A 25,308-nucleotide genomic window follows, 5' to 3' on the forward strand; every position below is an offset into this window, starting at 1 on the left:
TGCTGATATACATGATAGGTGGTTACAATATATATATATATATATATATATATATATATATATATATATATATATATATATATATATATATATATATATATATATATATATTAATGAACATCAATCTGTAGATTATGATCCGTGAACAGGGCAAACAATACAGACCCCTGGTTACCCCAGTAATGAAAAAAAGTAAGATACTCTGCTACATATTAGCAAGATATACACTGTTCGTAATTTGCTCCTATCGCAAAGCTAATTGCATTTCAAATAAATTGGAATTAACATGATTTCTTCTAATTTCATGTTCATATAGTAAGTTTAGTCCCTAGTATGCTTGACTTAAACCTGCATTTTATTATCTGTTCGGGATCTACGTATATCGACTTTTGTAAGGCAGTTTAAAAATAAACTTAATTCTCCCGTTTTTCCGGTTCAGGTTTTCATTTCAGTCCTTGTTAATTGATTTAAACCTTGCTTTTCTTATTTTTCTTGTTCAGGATGTGAGTCCTCTCCATGTTGTCATTTCAAGCCCTATTAATTGATATAATCCTGCTTTTCGTATTTTCTTGTTCAGGATGTGAGTTCGGTGGCTTGATTCTCTTGTATTTCCTCTCCATGTTGTCAATTCAGTCCTTGTTAATTGATTTAAACCTGCTTTTCGTATTTTTCTTGTTCAGGATGTGAGTTCGGTGGCTTGATTCTCTCGTATTTCCTCTCCAGGTTGTAAATTCAAGCCTTGTTAATTGATTTAACCCTGCTTTTCTCATTGTCTTGTTTAGGGTGTGAGTTTGGTGGCTTGTGTAAAGCCGTCAATGAGACCTGGAAGACTCCGGGAGATAAATGTACAAACTACGTGTGTTTGTCTGAAACGGCTGAAGACGGCAGCCCATCGGCCTACGTTCAGAAGGAGCAAGGTAAGACTTAAATACTACTTTATATTTGTAAAGCTGTATAATTGTTTACCATATACATTGTTATGTTATTATGTAGATTTTGCTTTTAGTTGCGGGTAAATTATTTTCGCCCTTGAAAAATTGCTTCAAGTTGGACATAAACCTGAAATTTTCCATATACAACAAGAGGCCCAAGGGCCTTAACGGTCACCTGAGTATAATACAACAATTTAGAAGTTAAATACACTGATAGATGAAGCTTTGTTGCCCTAAAGCAAGAGAAGTAGGAAGATCAGGATCAACAAAATAAATAGTCTCGTATTCAGTTTCAACTCATTTAAACACTTAAATTAAGATCTAATCTGTCCCCCACTTAACACTATTACCATGCAGACTATTAACAAAGTATTAGTGCTTCTGTACTATTTTTAAACCCATATCAAGACCTCTAGCCTTGACCTCTCTTATGGTCTTTGAAGAACTTTTAATAAGATAAGTTATTTTATCTCATTTTTATTTATCTATTACTTACAGATCTAACTGATTATTAAAACTAAGAAAGTACTTTTTGAATTATACGATAAACATTCTTGCATAATTATCTTATTCTATTAACCTTTCAAATACATTATTTACAGTGATTAATTATCAAAGGTGAATGGAAAAGGGGAATAACTTCTCTCAGTAGAATACAAATTAATGGAGCCCTGCCCAGGACCAGAATGCTTAGACAAATGGTCCAGATGTTCAAAAATCTGGTAGAAATACGCTTACTTATATCATTCAAACTTTTACTAGTTTGCTTCCGATATGCCCAGAAGCAGAGAAGAATTTCACAGGTACAATGCATTTTCACTACAGATTCAACAAAGCCTTACCCTAACACCAGAATTCAAGACCAAGGGTCAAGAAATTTACAAATTTGGATGAGTTACCCTCATCATCATAACTATGGACTTCAAAGAATTAACACTTTTCCACTATATTATCAAAAGCCCCCCCCCCCCTCCCCTCGTTATGCCAGACCTCCTGACCCTAGGATCACAAGATTTAAAAATTCTGTTCGAAGCTCCAATTTTCATCATAGCTAAGCAATTTATTTATCAGCTCAACAATAAGGAGCAGACAGGATTAATTAATGATTAATTAATAGAATTAATGCTTTTTCACTATATAATCAATAGAACCCCCCCCCCCCTCCTCAAGAACCCCAAAAACTGAGGCCATATATTTAAAATTTTGGAAGAGGCATCCTTGCCTATCATAATCATGCACTCAGTTTGTTTAAATAATCTCCAGTAGCAGAGAAGAAGAATTAATGCATTTTTCACTATAAAATCAATAGAGCCCCGCTCTGGGGCCAGAACCCCTGACCCTGGGGCCATGAATTTCACAATTTTGGTAGAGGGCTCAATGCTTATTTCAATGATTTCAACAGTTTGACTGCTTGATGTCCAGGAGTAAAGAAGAAGATTTTTAAAGATTGCATTATTTTTGGTGGTTTTAGCCCCACCCCTCAGGCCCCAGGGGGGAAGGGACCATGAAATTCACAATTTTTGTTCCCCTTCACCCATAGATGCTATATGCAAAATTTGGTTGAAATTGGTTAAGCGGTTTCAAAGAAAAAGCTAAAAATGTTCAAATGTTAACACACGACGCAAGCCGACGGACGAGAACGGATAGCAATAGGTCACATGAGTCATCCCTGATTCTTTCTCTCGAAATTTTATTTACACTTCCTCAAAAGTTGTAAGATACATTTTACTTTCAACAAAAGCAAACAAAGAATAAGGATAATGAAAATGGCTCACAATTCTTTTATATATTAAAGACTACGGTGAAATAAATCCAAGGAAAAAATCCGCATCAAATTCTGATTGATTGGATTTTCAAAACAGGTGAAAATAGGCACTTTCAAAGGACGATAACTCCATTAATTCTGCATATATTTCGATGCGTTTTTTTCTTTAGTTTTATTTTGCCGAATTGCGATCCATTTCCATTACCCTTTAAAAGGTGAAGTTTTCGCATAGTGTCCCTTTATTTGACTCTGGTAAGTAAGGTATCTTGTTTTTCAGACTGTCACGATTTCAATGGAAACTGTGTCAAGGTCGGTCAGACTGTTAAGGAGAAATGTAACACCTATCAGTGTGATGCTAGAGGACATCTGGAACCTATCGCCGCTAGTGAGTTAATTCTGAAATAAAAGCTGCCTTAATCTTTTCCTGTTGTATATTTAAATTATTCAACTTTGCTATTTTTGTAAATTCTGACAGCATATATCTGGGAGGGTTTATTTATGGGGATTGTAATATTAAAAATATATCAATTTTTGAAATCCACAACTTGAAATCTATATCTTGAAATTTATATTTGAACTAAAAATTTTAAACTGCACGGTTTTTGCTTCATAGAGTGTTCATACAAGGGGCGGTGTTACGACATAGGCGCTCAGTGGATTGATGACGTCTCTTGCCAGCGACTCAAATGTAATGGGGGCCCCTCTGGATTGTTCCCAGTCATACTAAGGACCGACATTGGTAAGACTGCAAGGAAACCTAGAACAAGATTTTTATGTACAAAGCTACAAAAGCGTAGGGAAGTATGATAAATCGTAAAACCAACATCTTTAAAATAAGAAAAAAATCATATTTAATGGATTTTGAGGTCATGCGTTTCTTTTTTTATACTAGTTATCCCTGAAGTTTAAAACGATTTAAAGGTGAGATAAGTTATATCACTTTGAATCGTTTTAAACTTCAGGGTTATATCACTTTTAAATCGTTTTAAACTTCGGGGTTTATAAAAAAGAAAGGCGTGACCTCAATATCTACAAGGGTCATCAATTTCTAGGGAAAAACCAGTGTACAATGGTTGATGTCTGTCAAGCAAAAGGTATCTTAAAATGAATGGTCAATATTTTCCTATATCTAGATTAGTTTGACCCTTAACCTTTGACCCTAAAAATAACGGGAGTTTTTTAATTCCTTTACGGGGTACAAAATTTGATTCCTGTCAAACAGAGAGTTCTCAAAATATTGAGCGGTTGATATCCTCTTATGTCCAGTAGGACCCTTGACCTTTGACCCTATGACCTAAATCAATAGCGATCATCCATTTGTTTAGGGGTACAAGTGTACCAAGTTCAATGTTAAACAAATCATTCTCAAAATATTGAGTGGACAATATCTTTTGATATCTCAAGTAGTTTGACCCTGTAGGGGATGCAAGTCTATAAATTTTATATCCTTCGAGCAAAGGGTTCTCAAGATATTGAGTATTTTTCTACGTCCCTTGACCTATGACCTTGTGATCTTAAAATTACGGAGAGTCGTTTATTTCTTAAGAGAAATCAATTTACATGTACCAAGTGTGTAGTCTCTCAAAAAAAGTGAGAGACAATATATTCTCACGTCAAGAGTAATTTGACGCTGCCCTTCAAAATCAATAGGGATCATTTCCTCTTAAATTGGCGTCAATGGGACAGTATTGAAGTTTGTAAGGCACAAGATTCTCAAGAAATTGATCAAACAACAATTGGTCTACCGACCTACTGATAAACAGGAGCAAACCAATACGGACATGCTTAAGAGTGCATGTCTGCAATATCCATCATACAACAAAACCGTTCTTTAAATGACAAATATCATAGAGTTTTACTATCCCTAAAAATATATTTAACTGCTAAGTTATCATCAATTTCTTTACATTTAGGGTGTGTAGATGAAAGTGGACAATGTTACCTTGAGAATGCCACCAAACAGATAGAGAACAGCTGTCTACGTTACCAATGTTATGAGGATCGTATACTGAGACTTGAAGGTGGACATTAAATTTGTTTCAGATGAAATTTGCCTTTAATTTTCTTCAGTATACTCTTTGTAGTATCCCATCACATTTATTTCATTTATCAGTCTCTAAATATAATTTGGCGATGAAAATTTATTATAAGACTCATATTTTTTCCTAGTATGTGAGTATAAACATACCTGCTACGAAATCGGATCCACTTGGGTGGACAAAGATGACTGTGTCACGGTTCGGTGCGTTCGTGACCCCAGATCGGGGAATGCGGCTGTAGAATCGGCTCCGTTTGGTAAGCTTTTATCGGATTTGTTTCTCATAAATTCCTGTAAATTTATCTTTCTTTTTCTTGTAGGATTATTTGTGATAACATTTTCTTGCATATTACACGTATTACAAAACCACTGATGATTTGAGATAAACCAGGCTGAGCTTTGAATTTTTAGTTACAGCTTTTTTTATTGTGATATCATACTTTAAGGATGTTTTATGGACAATGTCTGTCATGAACCTGGTTACAAGATCACCAGAGACTGTCAAGATTACGAGTGTAAAGGTGCAGGAGAGGGCTTCCAAGTTATCAAAGCAGGTAATCCTCTTTTCGTGGTTTTAGAAAAAATTCTTTTCAGTGAAGAAAATATATCCTTATAGTCAAAAATATATATTGCTCTTTTTTTTGCAGCTTGTACATGGAAGGGGGGTTGCAAAGAAAAGGATGAAACCTGGTTTGATCCTCAGACCTGTACAAAATATGGTTGTTATGAAGACGAAGACGGACTGGATGTGGTCGAGGTCACATATGGTAAGATATTTTTAAGATACCAATGACGTCAGGAGTGAAGTAAAGCACGATTTGAACTGTCTTCCAATGATGTCACTAACGCAAGTTATGATTGGATGATCTCATTAATTTGATATGATTTAAGAAAACTGTCACAAGAATGTTTCAAATATTTCAGGATGTACCAGCGAGAGCAGTCAGTGTATACAGGGAGGGAACCAGCACAGTGAAGGATGTAACAAATATGAATGTGTCGATGGAAAACTTCAGGTTCTATCAATGGGTGGGTGATTAAACAGTTCTAAATCTTGTAGAATTGTTAAAATGAATTAATGAATTAATATTAATCCACAAGCATAAATGGATATATATCTGGTACATAAACTTTAAAAGTATTAGATCTTTACTTTGGTACATCTAAGAATAACGTTTTGCAGGATGTGAATTTAAGGATGGTTGCTTGGCCGCTCGTAAGAGATATTTTGATAAGGTGAATTGTGTGCAATATGCCTGTGTCGTCAAAAACACAACAGAGGGTTCCATTTCCACTCAGCTTAAGGAAAGATGGGGTAAACAGTTGTCATCATTTCTAACAGTATGGCTGTAAACATAGTTTTGCGCGAATTGATATTCATGGATAAGTTATTTACTATATTTTTGGTTGTTTGGTTTATGATGTGTTAAACCCGTAAATAGATTTTCGTTGACTAGTTGTTGACTGTGTTTAAAGGTTGTTTGGATTATGATAAGTGTTACCTGCCTACCCGTAAGAAGACAGAGGACTGTACCACATACAGGTGTAGGGCGAAAACACGGTCGTTTTCAGTCCTTTATACAGGTAACTCATATATTTTTGAGGTTCAACAAATACCAATGGCATCACTATTTTAAGTAAGTTTTGTCGTTGCAATCAATAGAAAAATAAGATGAACATGCAAAGTGCTTTTCTAGATTCATCTGGTATAAAATGATACTTTAATATGCTAGAAAACATTTTCAAGGAATCACTTCATCAAGGTTTTTTTCTATCGAGATATAAACGAGAATTGGTATTTTAAAGTGTTTTTTTTTTTTTACTTTAACCTTCTTTTAACTGCAGAGTGTGAGTGGATGGGGAAATGCGTCTCCCTTAATACCACCTGGGAACATTCCTCTAAGTGTCTGACCTACAAGTGTGTTCTGGACTCGACCACAGGTCTGGCCCGCGTATCCAGTAACCTTTGGGGTAAGTATGTTATTTTAGAAGTTGTTTTATTTACACACAGAATTGTCTACGGTTTTTTCCGTTTTCCCGATCATGATAAGGAGCACACGACGGTGTGACCTGTCGGCAGAGGATGCTTACTCCTCCATGGCACCTGATCCCACCTCTGATGTTATTAGAGGTCCGTGTTTGTTCTGTTCCCGATATGTTTTGTTTCAATGGATCATCAAAGAAATAATAAGGTACAAGCCGCCAGTTTTATTTAAAGTACATATATCGTAATGTCTATTGTGGTAGACAAATTGATTTAATCTTTTGCTTCATTAGACGATTACATCTTTTTTATTACCAGGTTGTAAGGATGAATCGGGCACCTGTCATCCGTTCGGAACACGACTTCAGTCGGATAAATGTGTAACGACAAAATGTCAACTGCGACCCGAGGGGCCCCTCTTCTTTCCCGTGGAAATAGGTAGGTTCCAGTAGGCGGTAAATTATATGTTGTAGTACATGAATATTAAGATACAAACTCCAATTTTCACAAGTGAAAGAAAAGGCTTTTAAATATATCTCATTAACTTCTGGCCTACAATCTGCAAAGAATATGTTTTTTTTCTCATCAATAATGTCATTGGAAACAAACTGTTCTGTACATTTTGTCTAAATTTACTTCAAACGAAATGGATTTATCTCTCCTTGGTCTTAACTTATTCATTCTTTCCCGAAATAAACTAATTAAACGTTCAATGACATATTGGTCTATTAATTGTTTCTCTATCAGGATGCAAGTTTAGAAGACGTTGCCGGAAGCTGGATTCCACGTGGATCAACAGACGGAGGTGTGTCCAACAGACATGTCAATGGGCCCCTGGGGCCACGTCTCCTGATATTGTCAACACACCCTACGGTATACTCTTTTATAATCAGACAGGAAGAATGGGATACCAATGAATGGTCTTTATAGATTGAAGTGCATTGATTTGCAACTGAAATAAGAAACTAAAGTAATTGCCTCAGAAATGTGCTGATATCAAATGAAAAAAGATCTAATTTCTTCATATGATTAAACAATAATCTGAAAACCAGTCCATTACTCACGCTACAATTAACCCTATCCAATTAATATCAAGTCATTTTTATTGATTGCAATTCTCAAGCTGCAATTAAATGCATACCTGTCTTCTATTTCACAAAATTGTGTGTAAACAAAGCCGTATTGCTGGGAGAATAACGACATTTTAACATGCAGACGCGTCAACCCTATACTCTGAAGGAAGCATTTGGTCAACCTTGCATATCTGATATCACAGTATTAAAAGCACGTTTTTTATAGGAAAGGTACATACAAAGTCTTTTCTCTTTGCCGTCATATGCATTTTAGAATCCGTTACAAATTCACTTCAAATATAGAAGTTCCAGAAAAAATCTCATGTGTTGAATGCAGTTTATATTTACTCGGTACAAGCTCCAATTTACTGAGCATATTATGATATTACTTATGGTATTTATTTAACGACTTTTGTTTCATGACCATCCTTTTAATTAAGCTCAAATTAAAGCGTGTTTACTGCGTAAATGTTAGTTGCATTGAACATTTTGATGACGCTTGAGATTTTTTCAAGTATAGAACACTATCCTATTTTTAGTGAAGTTGAAAGCAGTTCTTTTCAGCAGTAACAAAACAGACCTTTGAAACAAATTAATTTTATGTGTAGAATGTTCAGGTTATGTAAACACATGTTAATGTTGTGTGCCTTTATCATCACCAAAACACCTCGAATTAGTTAATATGCAAAAAAACTAACCAATTATGCCTCATTAGAATTTATGGTACAAGAAACACTTAGAAAAATCTGAATGTTGGGATGCGTTGTTTTTCAATTCAACTTTATTTACAAAGATTAGACACGGGTTGGATTCCTACAGCGGGGACGTGGAGATCGGTCCTTCGGTTGAGACCATATAAGCCGACGTTCCGTGTCACAGTAGGTACTAGCACGAAAAGATCCTTTACGGCTCAAGGGCCGTAAGTGCCAAGTACAGGTCTAAGTAAAAATTCTCGAAGGGACGTGAATAATTTTTTTTTAAAATTGGAGGGGCAAATTATAGATTTAGCTATTACTAGTAGTTGCAACATAGTTGTTCACAGAGAGTTATATACACTCCAAATTGCATAGGATGAATTATGTGAGATGATTTGCTGCGACTAATTGTGAAGTTCCTAACATTTAAAAAATTGCAGCCTGTGCATCGACCGAGAGTGGTTTCTGACGGTATGGCTAAATAATGTATGCTGCAATTTTTAGTGACTTTTTTCTTTTCTTTTAAAGGCCATCTGAGTCACTCAAGTGGGCTATTGCTGTCATTTTTGTCTCTTCACGACAATTCTTCGTCTATCTGTAGGTCTATATTATGCCAAATTTTGAAATTGACTAGTCCTTGGTCTACGGTTCAGGTTCCAGATAAGTTTTCGTATATTGAAAATCCCTTATATTTATGAAAATCGCCTTTTTTGTTCTGGAGAACCAACAAAACTTTGCATAATAATACTTCTAATATGCAGTTAGTACAAATTGTAAAATCTGATTTCGGGGCTAAGGAGTCAAGCCCCAGGGTTGAGCTAAATGGAGAATATTTTGAAACTTCATTGCACTTGTGTAAAATTCCTGGAATTCAGCACGTTAGCTGGTCAGATGATTATACTAGTAGTTAATCTTCGTACGAAAAATGTGAAATTTATATCCCCTGAATGCAGAGTGGAACTTAACAGGTCATTTATTGAACTTACATAATCGATATTCCCAGAAATAATAATGTCGTATAAGTTCAGTGCAAAGATTTAACAATCCATTCCACATAAGTTCAGTAATCTATTTCCTATACGAGTTGAGTTGGTCATAATTTGAGAAACTCTTGATTCTTAGATGACCATCAATACCTATGGACCTTTTGTTTGTTTGATATAATGATAAGAATATATTGATATCTGCAGGATGCCGGGATATGAGGAACAGATGTCGTCCATTTTTTGATATCATGATAAGAATATATTGATATCTGCAAGATGTCGGGATATGAGGAACAGATGTCGTCCATTTGTTTGATATCATAATAAGAATATAATGATATCTGCAAAATGTTGGGATATGAGGAACAGATGTCTATTTATTTGATATAATGATAAGAATATACTGATATCTGCAGGATGTCGGGATCTTGAGTCTTAGATGACCATCAAACCTAAGGACCTTTTGTTTGTTTGATATAATGATAAGAGTATATTGGTATCTGCAGGATGCAGGGATGATGTCGTCCATTTTTTATATCATGATAAGAATATATTGATATCTGCAGGATGTCGAAATTTTAAGTCTTAGATGACCATCAATACCTATGGACCTTTTGTTTGTTTGATATAATTATAGGAATATATTATATCTGCAGGATGCCGGGATATGAAGAACAGATGTCGTCCATTTGGTTATATCTCCAAGGACTCAGAAAACGAATGTGTCCAGTACAAATGCACTCCATTTGAGATTTTCTCGCCTATTAAGACAGGTATAATTTCTGTTCATTAGCAACTGAACGTATGGTTTACGATAGTTATAACATTTTACTGATTTCATCTTATGATAAATAAAATTCATTCAATTCAACAAGACACAAATGAATAGGCTTCAACTTAGTGTTTGGGTTTCTTTTGAGCCTTTAAGTCTCTTTAGCTTGAATATTGTTCGTTATCTCCATATATTTCATCCATAGTACCCAAGTCTTAATTTTTGTCAGATGTACAAATAAATGGATCTTCATAAATTAAAACCTGGTTTTAATCTATTAAAAAATTAAGGGGTATATATTGAGTTTTTGAAATCACTTTGTGTGATATAGCTTACGTATGTATATATATCATTATAATCTGAATTGTAGTCATTTTTTTTAATTTAGAAATATTCTATGAAAGACAGTGATTCAGCTAGATGGGAACTGTTCCAACCTCACTACGAATTGTTAATTGTTAGTTTATATTCAGGCTGTCCCTGGCAGGGTAAATGTATGAAAGAAGGCGACGTCTGGTCTGATCAAAATGGGACATGTGCCCTGTACAAATGTATCCGAGAAAATGTCGGACCTAGCAGTGTCAAAATGCACACTCTATCCTATCCAGGTTGGTCTGGAAAACTTTATGATCTTAGTAGACATAATGAAGTCTTTAATTGCGAGTATTTTAGATTGTGTAAGAGTTTATTGTAGTACTTTTTTACTCTATTTGAATCCAAGGTTGCCGCGGTTTCTCTAACGAGTGTCTAAAGGAAGGGCAGATTGTGGAAAAAAGGTGTACTAAGTATCAGTGTATTCCCAATCGAGGAGGACTTGTCATTGTCCAGGAAGGTAAGACACATCTTCTAAGATGTATACAATGCACATTGTTATTTTATTTTATGATATTTAAACAATCCGTATTTTTGTCTACAAATAGGTGTGAATGCGTGTCTGTCAAATGCTGTGATATATGTATGAATGTAAATGAAATTCCTTATTAATTATGTCAGTTAATTAAATTAGGTTGTGCATACGGCGGAGAATGTAAACCACTGAACTCCACTTGGTTTGATCCGGAAACATGTACAGATTACTCCTGTGTTTACGATAGCGAAGCAAAAGACATATCAATTGTGGAGAAAACAGGTCTGAATTATACCGACCATCTGAAATATGAATATATTTGTAAAGAGCCTGAAAAGCATAAAAATAAGTAAAATACTTAAAGGTTGGTTCACTTTGACATAAAAATTTTGCAATAATGTTTTTACTGTTAATATTATAATATGGCAATTAAAACTTTTACTACATTTTAACAGGCTGTAAAGATGACGGTGGGAGATGCTTTGCCACTGGTGAAAGAAAAGTGGAAGGATGTAATAAGTTCCTCTGCAATAAAAAGTCAAACTTCCGGCCAATTAAAATGAGTATGTTACTTTTCACAGATCCACAAAATCCTCAATAAAACCTTATATTTTACTTACAGACATATCATTAAAGTAAATGTTGCACCACTTCCCCATAGGTTGTGAGTTTAAGGGAGAGTGCAAAGCCATTGACAGTAACTGGGTAGAAGGATGCATTACTTACACATGTAAACTGATCGCAAAGGGTCCCAACTTTGTTCAGACCAACATAGAGGAAGTTCACGGTACCATTTCATTGAATCGATTACTTTTAGAATCTTGGGTTTTTAGCAACTGAAAATATACATGTGTAAATTAAACTGCTAAAATATCTGTCTATGTGTTGTAAATGTCGTGCTAGGTTGTATTGGTGATGATGGCAAATGTTACAAGGTTGGTGATGAACTCGTAGAAGATTGCTCAAAATTCACGTGCACCGCTGGGGGGATCATGCAGGAAACACAGTTTGGTAAATAAAATAATTAATAATACCCTGGTAGTTTTTTTTTCCAAAAGGTTAATTTATTATGCATTAACAATTGTTTGGCATTTCATTTAAAAATATGGTGATTTCATCTTCACATAAGAATTGAACATTTTATTCTGTAGATTCAAATCATAAACATTTACAATGGTGAATTAAACAAAATATTATTATGTTATTTAGGCATTAAAAGTGCTGCATTTCTTAGATATATAATAAGAATTTATTTGGTATATGTAAAGGCTGTAAGGGCTTTAATGGGCAGTGTCTCTCAACTGGGTCTACATTAGAAGTTAACTGTGTCAAGTACGTGTGTGATGGAGAAGCTAAAAGCATGGTTCCTGTGGAAAAAGGTAAAACGGATCAACTTGTATGGTCTCATTTCCTTTATAATATTTTTTTGGATGATGAATCGTAAATAAAGTTTAATGATTGTTAATATTTTGAAATGTTTGCCAGGCGTTGAAGAATAATAATTTCTCTATTTTATAGGGACAGTCGTGAGCCCTAAAGTTTGAAGTTCAACATTTAATTTTCTTGTTAAACGTATTATAATCAATCTCAATTTTTTAATTGTCAAGAGATTTTGATGGTAGAAGTGTCCCTTTACCGCATAAGATGTGCTTTCAAAAGCGTTTACCAAGTGTTTACCAAAAAGTGAAGGTCAAATAAAAGCTATATAAAATTAACTTTTGAATTATGATTAATAGCGTGCGAGTGGAAGGGAGGTTGTAAACCAGTTGGTTCTAAGTGGTTTGACAAGGAGTCCTGCCGAGGGTATACGTGTGCTTTAGATATAACTGACAATGATGTTAAAATTACTGAGAGAACAGTCGGTTAGTATGATACTATTTTCAGATGTAAAATCATGAATTAACTAAAGGGTAAATTGTGGTAACCACAAAACCTTTTTTATTCCTCCAATCATAGGATGTACCCTATCATCTGGTGAGTGCAAGCGCTCAAGAACCCTGCAAAACAAAGATTGTGTCCAGTACAAGTGTACTGTGAGAGGTCAGCTGATCCCCAAGAAGATTGCGTGTGAGTGGGACGGAGAGTGTGCAGACGTGGGTACCACATGGACAAGGAATTGTACTCACTACAGATGTGTTATTACACAGGAAGGTCCAGATTACGTCCAAACGGAAGTGCTACAGCAAAGAGGTAAAACAATGGAATTATGTCCGAAGGTGCTTATCCTTCTGACAATTCAGATAACGTCATTTAGACAAACCCATGAGAAAATAAAAAAGACACGTGGTTTTAAAATTTTTGGCTCAAAAGATTTGTTTAGAACAAACTTGCGCCCCGTTGTTAGCAGACCTATTTTTGTATTCATATGAAGCAGAATTTATTCAAAATCGTATACATGAGAAAAAAAAATCTCTTGCTGTGGCCTTCAACTCGACATTTAGATATTATCAATTAACAAAAGTTATTTCATTCATATGTCGACACGATATATCCCAGTGAGCTTGAAATAAAAGATAACACATCTGTTTCATTTTTGGATATTTTACGAGAAAAAAACGTTAATGATAATGATGAAATATGTGGAGATAACGAACAGTATTAAAGCTCAGAAGTCCATTAAACATTACAAAATAGGAGCAGAGCAAAAACAGACCTCTAAGACATCAGAGGTGGGATCAGGTGCCATGGAAGAGTAAGCATCCCCTGCCGACCGGTCACACCCGCCATGTGCTCCTTGTCATGATCGGGAAATAACGGAAAAAATCCGTCGACAATTCAGTGTGTAAATAATAGTCTAACAATTAGTATGAAAAAGTCAGTCAGCATTTGACTTTATGATAGAATGTATTTGCTGAAAATGTCATTGTATCGACCATAGAACTTACAAAATGATGACATTAAAAGAGACTGCTGATATTCTTGTTTCATCAACTTGTTTGTCAATAATTTACCTAGTATTAGAAATTGTTCATATGTAGAGCATGCTCTTGCGTATCGAATCAACTGAGAGATATAAACCCCGTATGCAGGTGATAAGGGTATATTACTGCATAAGTAAGACGGTTGAAAAGTTAAAGTCATCACGTTTATCATAAAGCTTTGTTGTTAGATTACCATTAACGTCTTTTTCTAATAAAATATCTAAATATTAAACAGATATGTCAGACTCTGTGGTATCTTATATCCCAAGCTCACCGGGATATATCGTGTCGATTTAAGAATGGAATATATGGAGCATTTGACTCAATGATAAATTGTATTTGCTGACAAGGTCATTGTATTGACCATAGAACTTACGAAATAATGACTTTAAATAACCAATTCTTAATTGACAATGCGTCGTCAATAAATCTAAATGTCAAGTTGAAGGCCACAGCAAGTGTTTTCTTCTTTTTACGTAAAAGATTTTGAACAAATTCTGCTTCATATGAGTACAAAAATAGGTCTGCTAATAACGGGGCGCAATAGGTACCCATGGGAATTCCAATAGATTGTTGGAAGACCTGATCTCCAAAAACCACATAGATATTTTCAATCAGAAACTCGAGCATCTTTTTAATGTCAACTTCAGGGTATTTGTGTGTACAATCAGAGTGCTTTTTTAACAAAATAATTTTGTAAATGACCAATGACAAGGTAAGTATATTTACGAGTTCCGTTTTTATTCAAAAAGCAGCTGTCTATGATGTCAAAATATACCCTTTTGATGTGGTCAATCCCAAGATATTTTGACCTTAGAAAGAATATATTAACAAAGTGTGAAGAGCAAGGTCGAAATGCTTTTCTTTGAGGTCGTTATATTTAGGATTTATAGTAAATCAAAATTTTATTTTGGTTTCAATTTATTTTACACGTCATAGAGTAGTTCCATATTCAAGGCTTTATTGCATTACCAATTATAACATCACATTATCAACTACTGTTATGTCATCACTATTGTTGTTTTAAAATAGATTTTTCCTATTTCAGAAACATACAGTACATATGCTTTTATTGAAAATTTTAAATAGAAACATCCAATAAATATGCTGCTTTAAACTTGATTTTCATTTTGCAAATGATCAATGACAAGGTAAGTAAATTTACGAGTTCCATTTTTATTAAAAAAGCAGCTGTCAATGATGTCAGAAAGCCTGGACTTAAATTTATCATGGGGAATAGTTGTATATAAAGTTGAAATGTCGTAAGTTTTTATGTTGTTGATTTTGGTAAAATTTTGCGATTTCAAATGTTCCAAAAGTTCCTTGGATTTTTTTAGTATCCACATCTGATTTACACCACTTCTCGAATGTATTGTTGCACAGTACTCTTGAAGTTTCTCCTTCACTACTTTTAATATCTTAGTGAGGAGTAAAGAAAGAGGCTTGGTAGAACATATACTGGAACCCGCTATGTATCTTTGTTTGTAAGGATTTTTATGAAGTTTCGGAATCCAATATAGATATGGTAATTCAATTCATTTTGGTTTTTGCGAATATTAAAAAATATTCAAAACTGACATATGATTTTGAAGAATTTCCTCCTTAGAAAGGGAGCTATGGGTTTAAGTTGGATTTCCACTTGTAGAATTAAATTCCAGTTCCTCTAAAATACAATTTATATAATGCGCCTTAGAAACAAAGACAATGTTGTTACCTGCTTTGTCAGCAGGGAGCAGTGCGTACTGATCGTGTAATCTATCTAATTCTTTTTTTCACTTCCGAATTATTCAATACAGAAGGATAGCTGGTTTTTATACTGCCCCTCAATCGTTAAATATAGATTTTAACATATATCTGATGCATTTAATCCATTCTGACAAAGTGTCAAGGTCTTCTTTTTCATGTCTAATCCAACGCCTGCTGTAATCCTCTACAGAATCCATACTATATATGAAATCACGACGCCAGTTAAAAGATTGGAGTTCCCTATATTTAGTGATCTAAGGTCTCCATTATTAACTATGTTTACGCACCAGTAATAACGTGTCCAGCAGGACTATAGTCATAGGGTGAAGAATCTAAATCTAAAAACAAAGCTTTATCATAAACGTGATGAATTTAACTTTTCAATCGTCAACATCCCTTTCTTATGCAGCAATATACCCTTATAACCTGCATATGGGGTGTATATCTCTCAGTTGATTCGATATGCAGGAGCATGCTCTACATATGAACAATTTCTAATACTAGGTAAGTTATTAACAAACAAGTTGATGAAACACGAATATCAACAGTCTCGTCTCGTTTAAAGTCATCATTTTGTAAGATCTATGGTCGATACAATGAACTCAGCAAATACATTCTATCATGAAGTCAAATGGCTGACTGACGTTTTCATACTAATTGTTAGGCCATTATTTACGCACTGAATTTGTTACCAGATTTTCCCGTTATTTCCCGGTCATGAGAAGGAGCACACGGTGGGTGTGACCGGTCGGCAGGGGATGCTCACTCCTCTATGGCACGTGATCCCACCTTTGATGTTTTTAGAGGTCCGTGTTTGCTTTGCTCCCGAATTGTATTGTTTTAATGGACTTTGAGCTTGAATACCGTTCGTTATCTCCATATTTCATTTTAACCATCGAACAGGACATCTGTCGTCCGGTACTTATTCATTCAGGAAAAGCACAGAATAACGAAAGGATACTGGTAGACGCGTCGCCCAGTATAAAAAGGCGTCACTCTTTTAAGTCTTTAAGGGTCATAGACTCTAAGAGTTCAGTTTTGCTCTTCGTTTTTTAGTAATCTTACTGGGCAGAGCTTCTATGCCAAAACTGAATTGCAAAATCTTCTAATGTTGTCTACGGAATAGAATGTACCCTTTGTGGGCTTATTTATGTTGGTGAAACCAAGGGTTTACTTACTAAAAGAATATAGGGACATAGGTTTCAGATTAACAGGGGCAGCAGTTTCCATACAAGTATATTAATTTACCTGATCGTTCTAATTTGTCGATGAAACTTAGAATTCTAAAAAAAAAAATTACCATCATACTAATAGCCCTTCACTAAGTAGACTTTTCCGTAGACAACGAGAAGAATACTGGATTAGAAAACTGGGCACGGCCTTTCCATATGGTAGCAATGACAATGTCGATAGTGTTGGGAATCTTTCAAGCGCACAGTGTGGCAATGTGAATGTGATGGGACTTGTTAATAGTAAAAAGAGAGGTACGCGTAGTCATGGACATCGGTCTTACAATAAACCTATTACACATGATGTCTCCTTTGGTTCAATACTACCTTATGTAAATAAACAATTAGGCCTTCTTCACATTCGCACCAAACTTTACTATGTTCTTTGAAAGTTTTGAATAATCTTTTTGTAAAAGTCAAGGAAAGTGCATATTTGGATTCCTCGACATCAGAATACAGGCTCGAATCTGTGGTTATGGATATTGCAAATCAATGGCTTTTTAAACAGTCACGTTTTGCAGAAGAAAATACAGCTAAACTACCCGTTTTTTCCTTAAACTTCAATATGCCAACAAAAAAATTGACGCAGTTAATATAAGTAATATTCTGAATCACAAAAGGGTCCAGTTTCGTATTCCACCATATTTCCAAATGTAGACTACACCCTGTTTTTGCTATAAATATACATCGACCATTGCTTCCAACTTTTTAATTGCAAGAAAACTTTTAAGAGCCTGGATATTGAGCATCTGAAATATAATCCACCATCGTGTTTATGTTCTTCTTCACACTACAACTATAGTCTTGCTGGACACGTTATTATTGGTGACGTAAATATAGTTAATAATGAGTACCTTAAATCACATATTTAAAAAGGGCCAAAATTTAGGTAACCCCGATCCTTCAACTGGAATCATAATTTCATAAATATGAATTCTGTGGAAGATTACGCCAGACGATGGGCCACCAGACATGAAAAACAAGACCTTGACACTTTGTCAGAATATATTAAATGTATCAGCTGTATGTTAAAATCTCGCATTGGGGCATTGAGCGATTGAGGGGCAATATGAAAACCATATATCTTTCTGTGTTCAACAATTCGGAAGTGAAAATAGAATTAGATAGACTACACGATCAGTGTGCACTGTCCCAACTGAAAAAGAAGGTAACAACATTGTCTTTGTTTGTAAGGCTCATTATTTTAATTGTATTTTAGAAGAACTGGGCTTTAATTCTACAAGTGGCAATCCAACGTATACCCTTAGTTCCCTTCCTAAGGAGGAAATTCTTCAAAATCATATGTCACTTTTACATATTTTATTATTCCCATCAACCAAAATAAATTTGAATTACTATATTTATATTGGATTCCAAAACTTCATAAAAATCCTTACAAAGATGCATAGCAGGTTCCCGTAAATGTTCTACCAAGCCCCTTTCTTTACTCCTCACTAAAATATTAACAGCAGTAAGGGAGAAACTCCAGGAGTACTGTGCAACAATATATTTGATATTCGAGAAGTGTGTAATTCAGATGCGGATACTTAAACATTCCAAGGAATTTTTGGAAAATTTGTAATCACAAAGTAATATAAAAATCAATAAGAAAAAAACTTACAACTTTTCAACTTTATATACAAACATTCCCCATGATAAATTAAAGTCCAGGCTTTTTGACATCAATGACGGCTGCTTTTTCAAAAAAAAAAAAATGGAACTCGTCAATTTACATACTTGTCATTGGTCATTTGCAAAATTATTTCGTTAAAAAACATTCTGAGCGTACACAAAAGTACTCTGAAGTTGATATTAAAAAGATGCTTTAGTTTTTGATTGACAATATCTATGTGGTTTTTGGAGATCAGGTCTTCCAATAATCTACTGAAATTCCCATGGGTACAAATTGTTTAAAGTCATCATTTCTTAAGTTCTATGGTCGATATGATGAACTCAGCAAATACACGCTATCATGAAGTCATATGCTGACTGACTTTTTTCATACTAATTGTTAGGCCATTATTTACGCACTGAATTTGTCACCAGATTTTTCCGTTATTTCCCTGTCATGAGGAGGAGCACACGGTGGGTGTGACCGGTCGGCAGGGGATGCTCACTCCTCTATGGCACATGATCCCAACTCTAATGTTTTTAGAGGTCCGTGTTTGCTTTGCTCCCGAATTGTATTGTTTTAATGGACTTTGAGCTTGAATACTGTTCGTTATCTCCATATTTCATGTAAACTTTATGCACATTTACGAATAATACAGTATATATGACAATTCTACCGTGAACAAACATGACTTGAAAGCTTAGAATAAATTCTAAGTGGGATTAAAAATCTTTCACTACGAGGTAGCAATCCCAGAAGTTTTAAATGTGTTCAAAAATTTGATATAAATACGGCAGATTTTCAAAGTATTTAGAGCCTGACATGAAAATGTTTTCTTTTAGAAATATAAGAGTTGTAATTATTTCCAGAGTGTTTATTGCAAAATCGTCCAGTTTCTGGTACGAGTGTTAAGTTATAGTGATAAAAAGCATTCATCTACATTCCCTTTTCTTCACGTTTTACATCTTTCCTTATATCCATCTAAAGTGTATTTAATATGGTATCCGATACTCATGAAACCCGTGAATACTTGTGTGCAATAGATCTATATGCATTAATACGCTTTAACGATGAAAATTGGACGACTAAGAAAAATTATATTTACTAACAAGTAGAGCATGTTCTGGTAAATGTTATTGTAGTTAATAAAAGCTTGACGGTGTTATCTATTCCTCCGTAAACAATCGATTTGTTACATGCATTATATAATGAGTTTTTTCCCGAAATGAAAATGTCAGTTTGTTCACGGTAAATATGAGGGAAATATGTTATTATTCAAAACTGTTCATCTTACTTCTAAAGATATATATTTGATGCTCACTCCTCCATGGCATCTAATCCCACCTCTGATGTTTTTTGGAGGTCCGTGTTTGCTCTGCTCCAAAATTTGGATTGCTTAATGGACCTTTGAGCTTGAATAGTGTTTGTTATCTCCATACATCTTATTTTATTTTTATGATGTGCAGATATTAATCTCTGTGATTTCCCTTTCATGCAGGGTGCTTCGACTCTCATGGACATTGTTATGACGTCATGGATGAGGTCAGCTTTGGCTGTAATAAATATCGATGTGGAATGGGAGGCTCACTAGAACTCATTGATTCAGGTTACTTGTATTTGATATTATTTAATGTAATTTAATGATCTTTCTAAAATCCATGTTGGCCATCTGAAATGTAATCAGATATATATGAATATGATAAGAAAGTGATGTATCAAGAGAACAATTTTAATTGTATGTTGTAAAAACAAACTTGGAGAGCAATATATTTTTTAAATGACGGAAATAGCATTAAATTTTATCTTATAAAGGTTGCATTGATAAATACGGGAAATGTATGAAGCCTGGGGACATAGTTGAGGAAGTAGATGGGTCCAGCCATAAGTGTGTGTGTGACGGCTCCTCCTGTCTTGTTTTTACTCAAGGCAAGAAAATGACAAGATAGAAAATACGAGTATTCTTTTTAAAGAAAATCAATTTATTCAAATGATTTATTTAATTTAATCAGAATAGAAAATTGCTGGTATCTAAATAATGAGAATCTTTCAGAAAAGTGTACCTCTGCTGCTTTTTATCTTTGAGAAATTTATATCTCTGTTTTCTTTTTCTTGAGAAATGTAAATCTCTGTTTTCTTTTCTTTGCAAAATCTATATCTCTGCTTTCTATTCTTTAAGAAATGTAAGATATATTAATATCCAATTCAAAAATGTGCTTGCCCTGTAATTTATTTTTATAAGTGAAAGTGATAATTTTGTAAAGGAACGACAAATATTTTAAGGTTCAATAAAGAGAGATGCACATTCCTGGGAATTATGATTATTATTCTCTTTTAAAAATGCAAACTTAAAAGGCGATTTTTTATCACAAAAAGTTATGCTGATATTGTTAGTATTCCAATTATGATTTAGAATTCTTTTGGAAAATCAATATTATTTGAAGAAAAAATAATATGAATGAACGAAAGTATATGAACTTCAAAGAGTATAGTTTTTTTAATAATGAGAAGATGGGTTATTGCTTTTATTGCAGCCCGGAGGACCGGGCTGCTCTATACATATAAGTTTAAGTGTTGGTATATGGGGATTGAGGTGGGAGAAGTTATTCAGAATTAAAGGTTTTCTAAACATTAAAAAGATTGTTAATCAGAATGTTCTTTCCCTTTATAAATTACGAGATACACAATATATTTACTTCCATAAAGTAAATTTGTAAAAATATATATGTTTTTCATATTTAATATATAAAGTTGCTTATCATTTACTATCGAAAAAACGACAGGTCCCTTTTTTTAGAACATCGAATTTTACTTATCGCATAAAAACGTAAAAATGTACTTTACACAGTTCGTATTTATATTCTTAAAGTGAAAGACATTTTTGAAAATAGGTGATGCATGTGTCTGGTTTCAAATTATATTTTATGCAGCCAACATTTACTCGAGGAATTGATAAAGTTTACAAGGGTATCGTTTTTGTTCGATTTTCATCCGACTATAAGTTTTCAAAATATTCTCGACTATCGTCTCCATCATTTAGACGCATGTCTTTTTCACACATATCGAAGCGGTTTGATGATCAAGACTCATTTCCATTGTTTACTTTATTTATTTCCCGGGCGACAATTGATGGTTACATCAATGTTTTCTTGTTTTAGTAAGTGATTACTTCATTAATACAATAATGTTTGTTATTTCAGTAAAAGGGTGCATGATGAATGGTACCTTATATCCATTTGGTCAGAGAAAACAGGACGGGTGTACTGTATATGAATGTCAGAATCTAAACAACTGTGGGAAGTTTGTTCCAATACAATGGGGTGAGTACATCAGTGTACCAATACAATGGGGTAGGTACATTTAACTTAATGTACCAATGTAATGGAGTAAGTAATGGAACTCCTTTTACCAATACAATGGGGTGAGTACATGGAACTCGGCAATTAAGCAAGGACTAAAGAAACATGCCTCATACACGAATACAACCTGATACTTATTGTACTTCTCTATTCTTAATCAGTGTAAGTGTAATGAAAAAGCTTAACCATAACTAGGGTATTTCTGGACTTAGAACCGTTCTATAGCCGACAATATTCTGAAGTGTTTTTCTTCCATATTTAGTCTCAGTTACTTGTCTCTATGTTTAGAGTAATATCATACATCTTGGATCGGTATTCTATTTTTTATAGTTCAGTATAAGTACATTTTTTAATTTCAGGTTGTTACTGGGTGGATAGATGTTACAGCCCCGGGGACAAGTGGAAGTCACAACGAGGCTGCTCCATCTTCACGTGTGCGATGAACCAGAAACCTAGCGGGGACGTTGACATGATAGTATCAAGGGATATAGGTATGGTATCTTATGGTATCAGCCTAAATCATAGAAAAACTGACTATGATTCAAACATATCATCTAGGTTAAAAAGAAATCGGTGACATGAACTCAGTCTTCGTGCTAGGTACATGAGTCTTTTGAAACTCTGATACAAAAACATTATTTTTTAATATTCCACTTTGACATTCGTTGTCATTAAATTTGCTTGATACTTGTTTCTATAATTAAAGCTACAAATCTTAGATTATGACACCTGACGTCAGATTACCTTTGTTTTCTACGTTTACAGCACACAATTCTAATCTGAAAGTTTTTATTTAGTTCTTTCTTCATATACGTATAATTAAGAAAAAATAAAAACTGACCGGTAACTGATTTTAGTCACCGATTATTTAATGTTTGACCGACCACTTAGTTATAACAATCAGATACCGATTGAAGAAACTTGTTACTTTAAACCAACTATTATTCACGACAACTTTAATTTGCGGTCTATCACTTTGAAATCGATCCGCTACTTTTAATTTTTGCGACTGAGGAAACATTCTTTATAAATACACAAATAAATGTTTCGCAGCGAAAAATTTTTTGCGAGTGAATGAATGTTGCGAAACTAGAAGATATTTTTTCGCCGGCAAATAAAGTTTATTTACAGTATCAGACATTAATTAGTTAACCGGTTTAACGTTTTCCTCCCTACAAGTTTTTATTTTTAGGATGTCCATACGAACATGAGTGTAAGGAGGATGGTGAACAGTGGAGAGACGGATGTTTTGAGAAGAAATGTAAAGTTAGAACAACAAAGGATAATTCAAAGGAATCCGCCATTAAAATCGTCAGTGGCGGCAAGTCATTGTTTATTGCCTGGTATAGAAAAACCAATATAATTTTAAGAATGGTCTTCTAATCTATTTTTGGACACTTTTATGCATGTGGGTTTCATCTCCACTACCCTGGGTAACATACTGTTCCAGGTCAGAATCCCGTACACCCATACATTGACTAAAAGCACAATTAGATCTTTTCAATTTGCATACTTTTTAAGTAAAGTTGATTTTTTTTGTTTTTTTTTATATTTCTCTTTCATGTATCTCAGAAGGTGAAGGTGGCAGTATGATAAGTAACCGTGCTTTAAGTTCTGTCTCCTTTAGATATCAGCAAGGGTACGTAAAATTTGGCACCTAATTACATTTCTGTGGTTGACAGGAGTTTTGGCGATGGTGTGATTTACATCCCTGTAGTCTGTTTTTCTTTGTTTTAAATATCATGAGGAAAGGCTTCTTTTCACTTTTGTTTTAATTCTCCATTCCCAATTGTAGGATGCCAGGAGGGGGTAGGTGATGGTATGATTTGTCATCCTTTGGGGAGCATCTGGGAGGAACACCATTACGATGGATGCTTCAAGAAGCAGTGCTACACAGACCCTCCTCAGGAAAACAAATATGTAACCATGACTGTTGGGGCGTGTAAGTAGTTCACCGATAAATTCCTACAAAGTCTCAACATACTCCTTGGTCTATAGCGTTTAAGCCAAACGTCCTGTATCGATAGACTGCACTTTTGAATAATTTCTCATAATTATTCTCCTTTTGTAAAGTATTTAGGGAATATTCCTTTCATTAAGTTTTCAATAACGTGATGTTTGAACATGTGGATACTTTTTAAGCCAGTACATGCTCTCTTTCATATGGTTTTCAGTTCATTAAAAAAAGCACCTTCAAAAGCATTTCATATATGTCCCTAAATTTTGTGTTTTGACTAGCATGTCGGGACGCCTACGGTACGTGCCGTCCTGTCGGCTCAGCGGGTTTTGCCGCTTACGTCAACGGTCAGCTTAGAGAGGAGTGCACGTGCTCACCGAGGGACGGGGAAACCAACGGAGTTCAGTACACTTGTAATGCGAAAGCCAATCCATTTATTTGTGAAGGATGTTAAAGTCTGTATTTTTGTATAATAAACTTTGATTACTTTCGACTTTATGTCTTTTACCATAAGTCTAACACATCTGATTCATATTTGGATATTTTACTAGGAAAAGACGTTAATGTTAATCTAACAACAAAGCTTCATGATGAACGTGATAACTTTAACTTTTCAATCGTCATCTTCCCTTACTAATGCAGCAATGTGCCATTATCACCTGCATACGGGGTTTATACCTCTGAGTCGATTCGATATGCAAGAGCATACGTATCTACAATTTCTAAAACGAGGTAAGTTATTGACAAACAAGTTGATGAAACAAGAATATCAACAGTCTCGTTTAAAGTCGTCATTTCTTAAGTTCTATGGTCGATACAATGACCTTGTCAGCAAATACAATCTATCAAACGCTGACTGACGTTTTTTATACTAATTGTTAGGCCATTATTTACATACTGAATTGTTGACAGATTTTCCGTTATTTCCCGATCATGAAAAGCAGCACACGGTGGGTGTGACCGGTCGTCAGGGGGAGCTCACTCCATGGCTCCTGATCCCACCTCTGATGTTTTAGAGGTCCGTGTTTGCTCCGCTCCTGATTTGTATTGTTTGAATGGACTTTTGGGCTTGAATACTGTTCGTTATCTTTATATACTAGTATGTTATCTTGGAGACAACGTCTTTCAAGAATTTATTGGAATTCTCACGATTAATTAATGCGTCCCTTAATAAGCTATTTTCGTTATCTCCATTTTTCATGTTATGAAGCAGTGTTTATTCGAAAACTCTACATAAAAAGAGGAAGTATCTTGATTGTGTGGCTTCAAATTTGATATTTAGATATATTGATTATGTTTAATCGATGAACAATATTCATTTTCATTCATACATCGATATGTTGATTTCACAGAGCTCGAAATGCAAAGAGCATGCTCTTCAGTACCTCATAAGAT

At 34.5% G+C, this 25,308-nt stretch overlaps 1 protein-coding gene across 1 annotated transcript in view; it reads left to right on the forward strand.

The window, feature by feature from the left end:
* LOC133197055 (uncharacterized) overlaps window positions 1-24,367 on the forward strand; it is a 35,481-nt gene extending 11,114 nt beyond the window's left edge. Inside the window, exons 12-41 of the mRNA XM_061332895.1 lie at window positions 783-917; window positions 2,975-3,082; window positions 3,311-3,436; window positions 4,611-4,718; window positions 4,867-4,992; window positions 5,182-5,289; window positions 5,383-5,502; window positions 5,660-5,764; window positions 5,919-6,050; window positions 6,212-6,319; window positions 6,581-6,706; window positions 7,038-7,157; window positions 7,467-7,592; window positions 10,130-10,246; window positions 10,719-10,853; window positions 10,967-11,077; window positions 11,252-11,374; window positions 11,548-11,655; window positions 11,754-11,879; window positions 11,996-12,103; window positions 12,361-12,471; window positions 12,829-12,954; window positions 13,049-13,282; window positions 20,099-20,206; window positions 20,413-20,526; window positions 21,798-21,917; window positions 22,316-22,447; window positions 23,149-23,277; window positions 23,752-23,898; window positions 24,195-24,367. Of these exons, the coding sequence (XP_061188879.1) occupies window positions 783-917; window positions 2,975-3,082; window positions 3,311-3,436; window positions 4,611-4,718; window positions 4,867-4,992; window positions 5,182-5,289; window positions 5,383-5,502; window positions 5,660-5,764; window positions 5,919-6,050; window positions 6,212-6,319; window positions 6,581-6,706; window positions 7,038-7,157; window positions 7,467-7,592; window positions 10,130-10,246; window positions 10,719-10,853; window positions 10,967-11,077; window positions 11,252-11,374; window positions 11,548-11,655; window positions 11,754-11,879; window positions 11,996-12,103; window positions 12,361-12,471; window positions 12,829-12,954; window positions 13,049-13,282; window positions 20,099-20,206; window positions 20,413-20,526; window positions 21,798-21,917; window positions 22,316-22,447; window positions 23,149-23,277; window positions 23,752-23,898; window positions 24,195-24,367 (3,770 nt within the window). The remainder of the gene's footprint in view (window positions 1-782; window positions 918-2,974; window positions 3,083-3,310; window positions 3,437-4,610; window positions 4,719-4,866; window positions 4,993-5,181; window positions 5,290-5,382; window positions 5,503-5,659; window positions 5,765-5,918; window positions 6,051-6,211; window positions 6,320-6,580; window positions 6,707-7,037; window positions 7,158-7,466; window positions 7,593-10,129; window positions 10,247-10,718; window positions 10,854-10,966; window positions 11,078-11,251; window positions 11,375-11,547; window positions 11,656-11,753; window positions 11,880-11,995; window positions 12,104-12,360; window positions 12,472-12,828; window positions 12,955-13,048; window positions 13,283-20,098; window positions 20,207-20,412; window positions 20,527-21,797; window positions 21,918-22,315; window positions 22,448-23,148; window positions 23,278-23,751; window positions 23,899-24,194) is intronic.
* The last annotated feature ends 941 nt before the right edge of the window (window positions 24,368-25,308 follow it).

Source organism: Saccostrea echinata, unplaced genomic scaffold (assembly GCF_033153115.1).
Source record: "Saccostrea echinata isolate AGI-Se365-2 ecotype Australia unplaced genomic scaffold, CSIRO_AGI_Sech_v1 ptg000030l, whole genome shotgun sequence".
In the NCBI taxonomy this organism is placed as follows: Eukaryota; Metazoa; Mollusca; class Bivalvia; order Ostreida; family Ostreidae; genus Saccostrea; species Saccostrea echinata.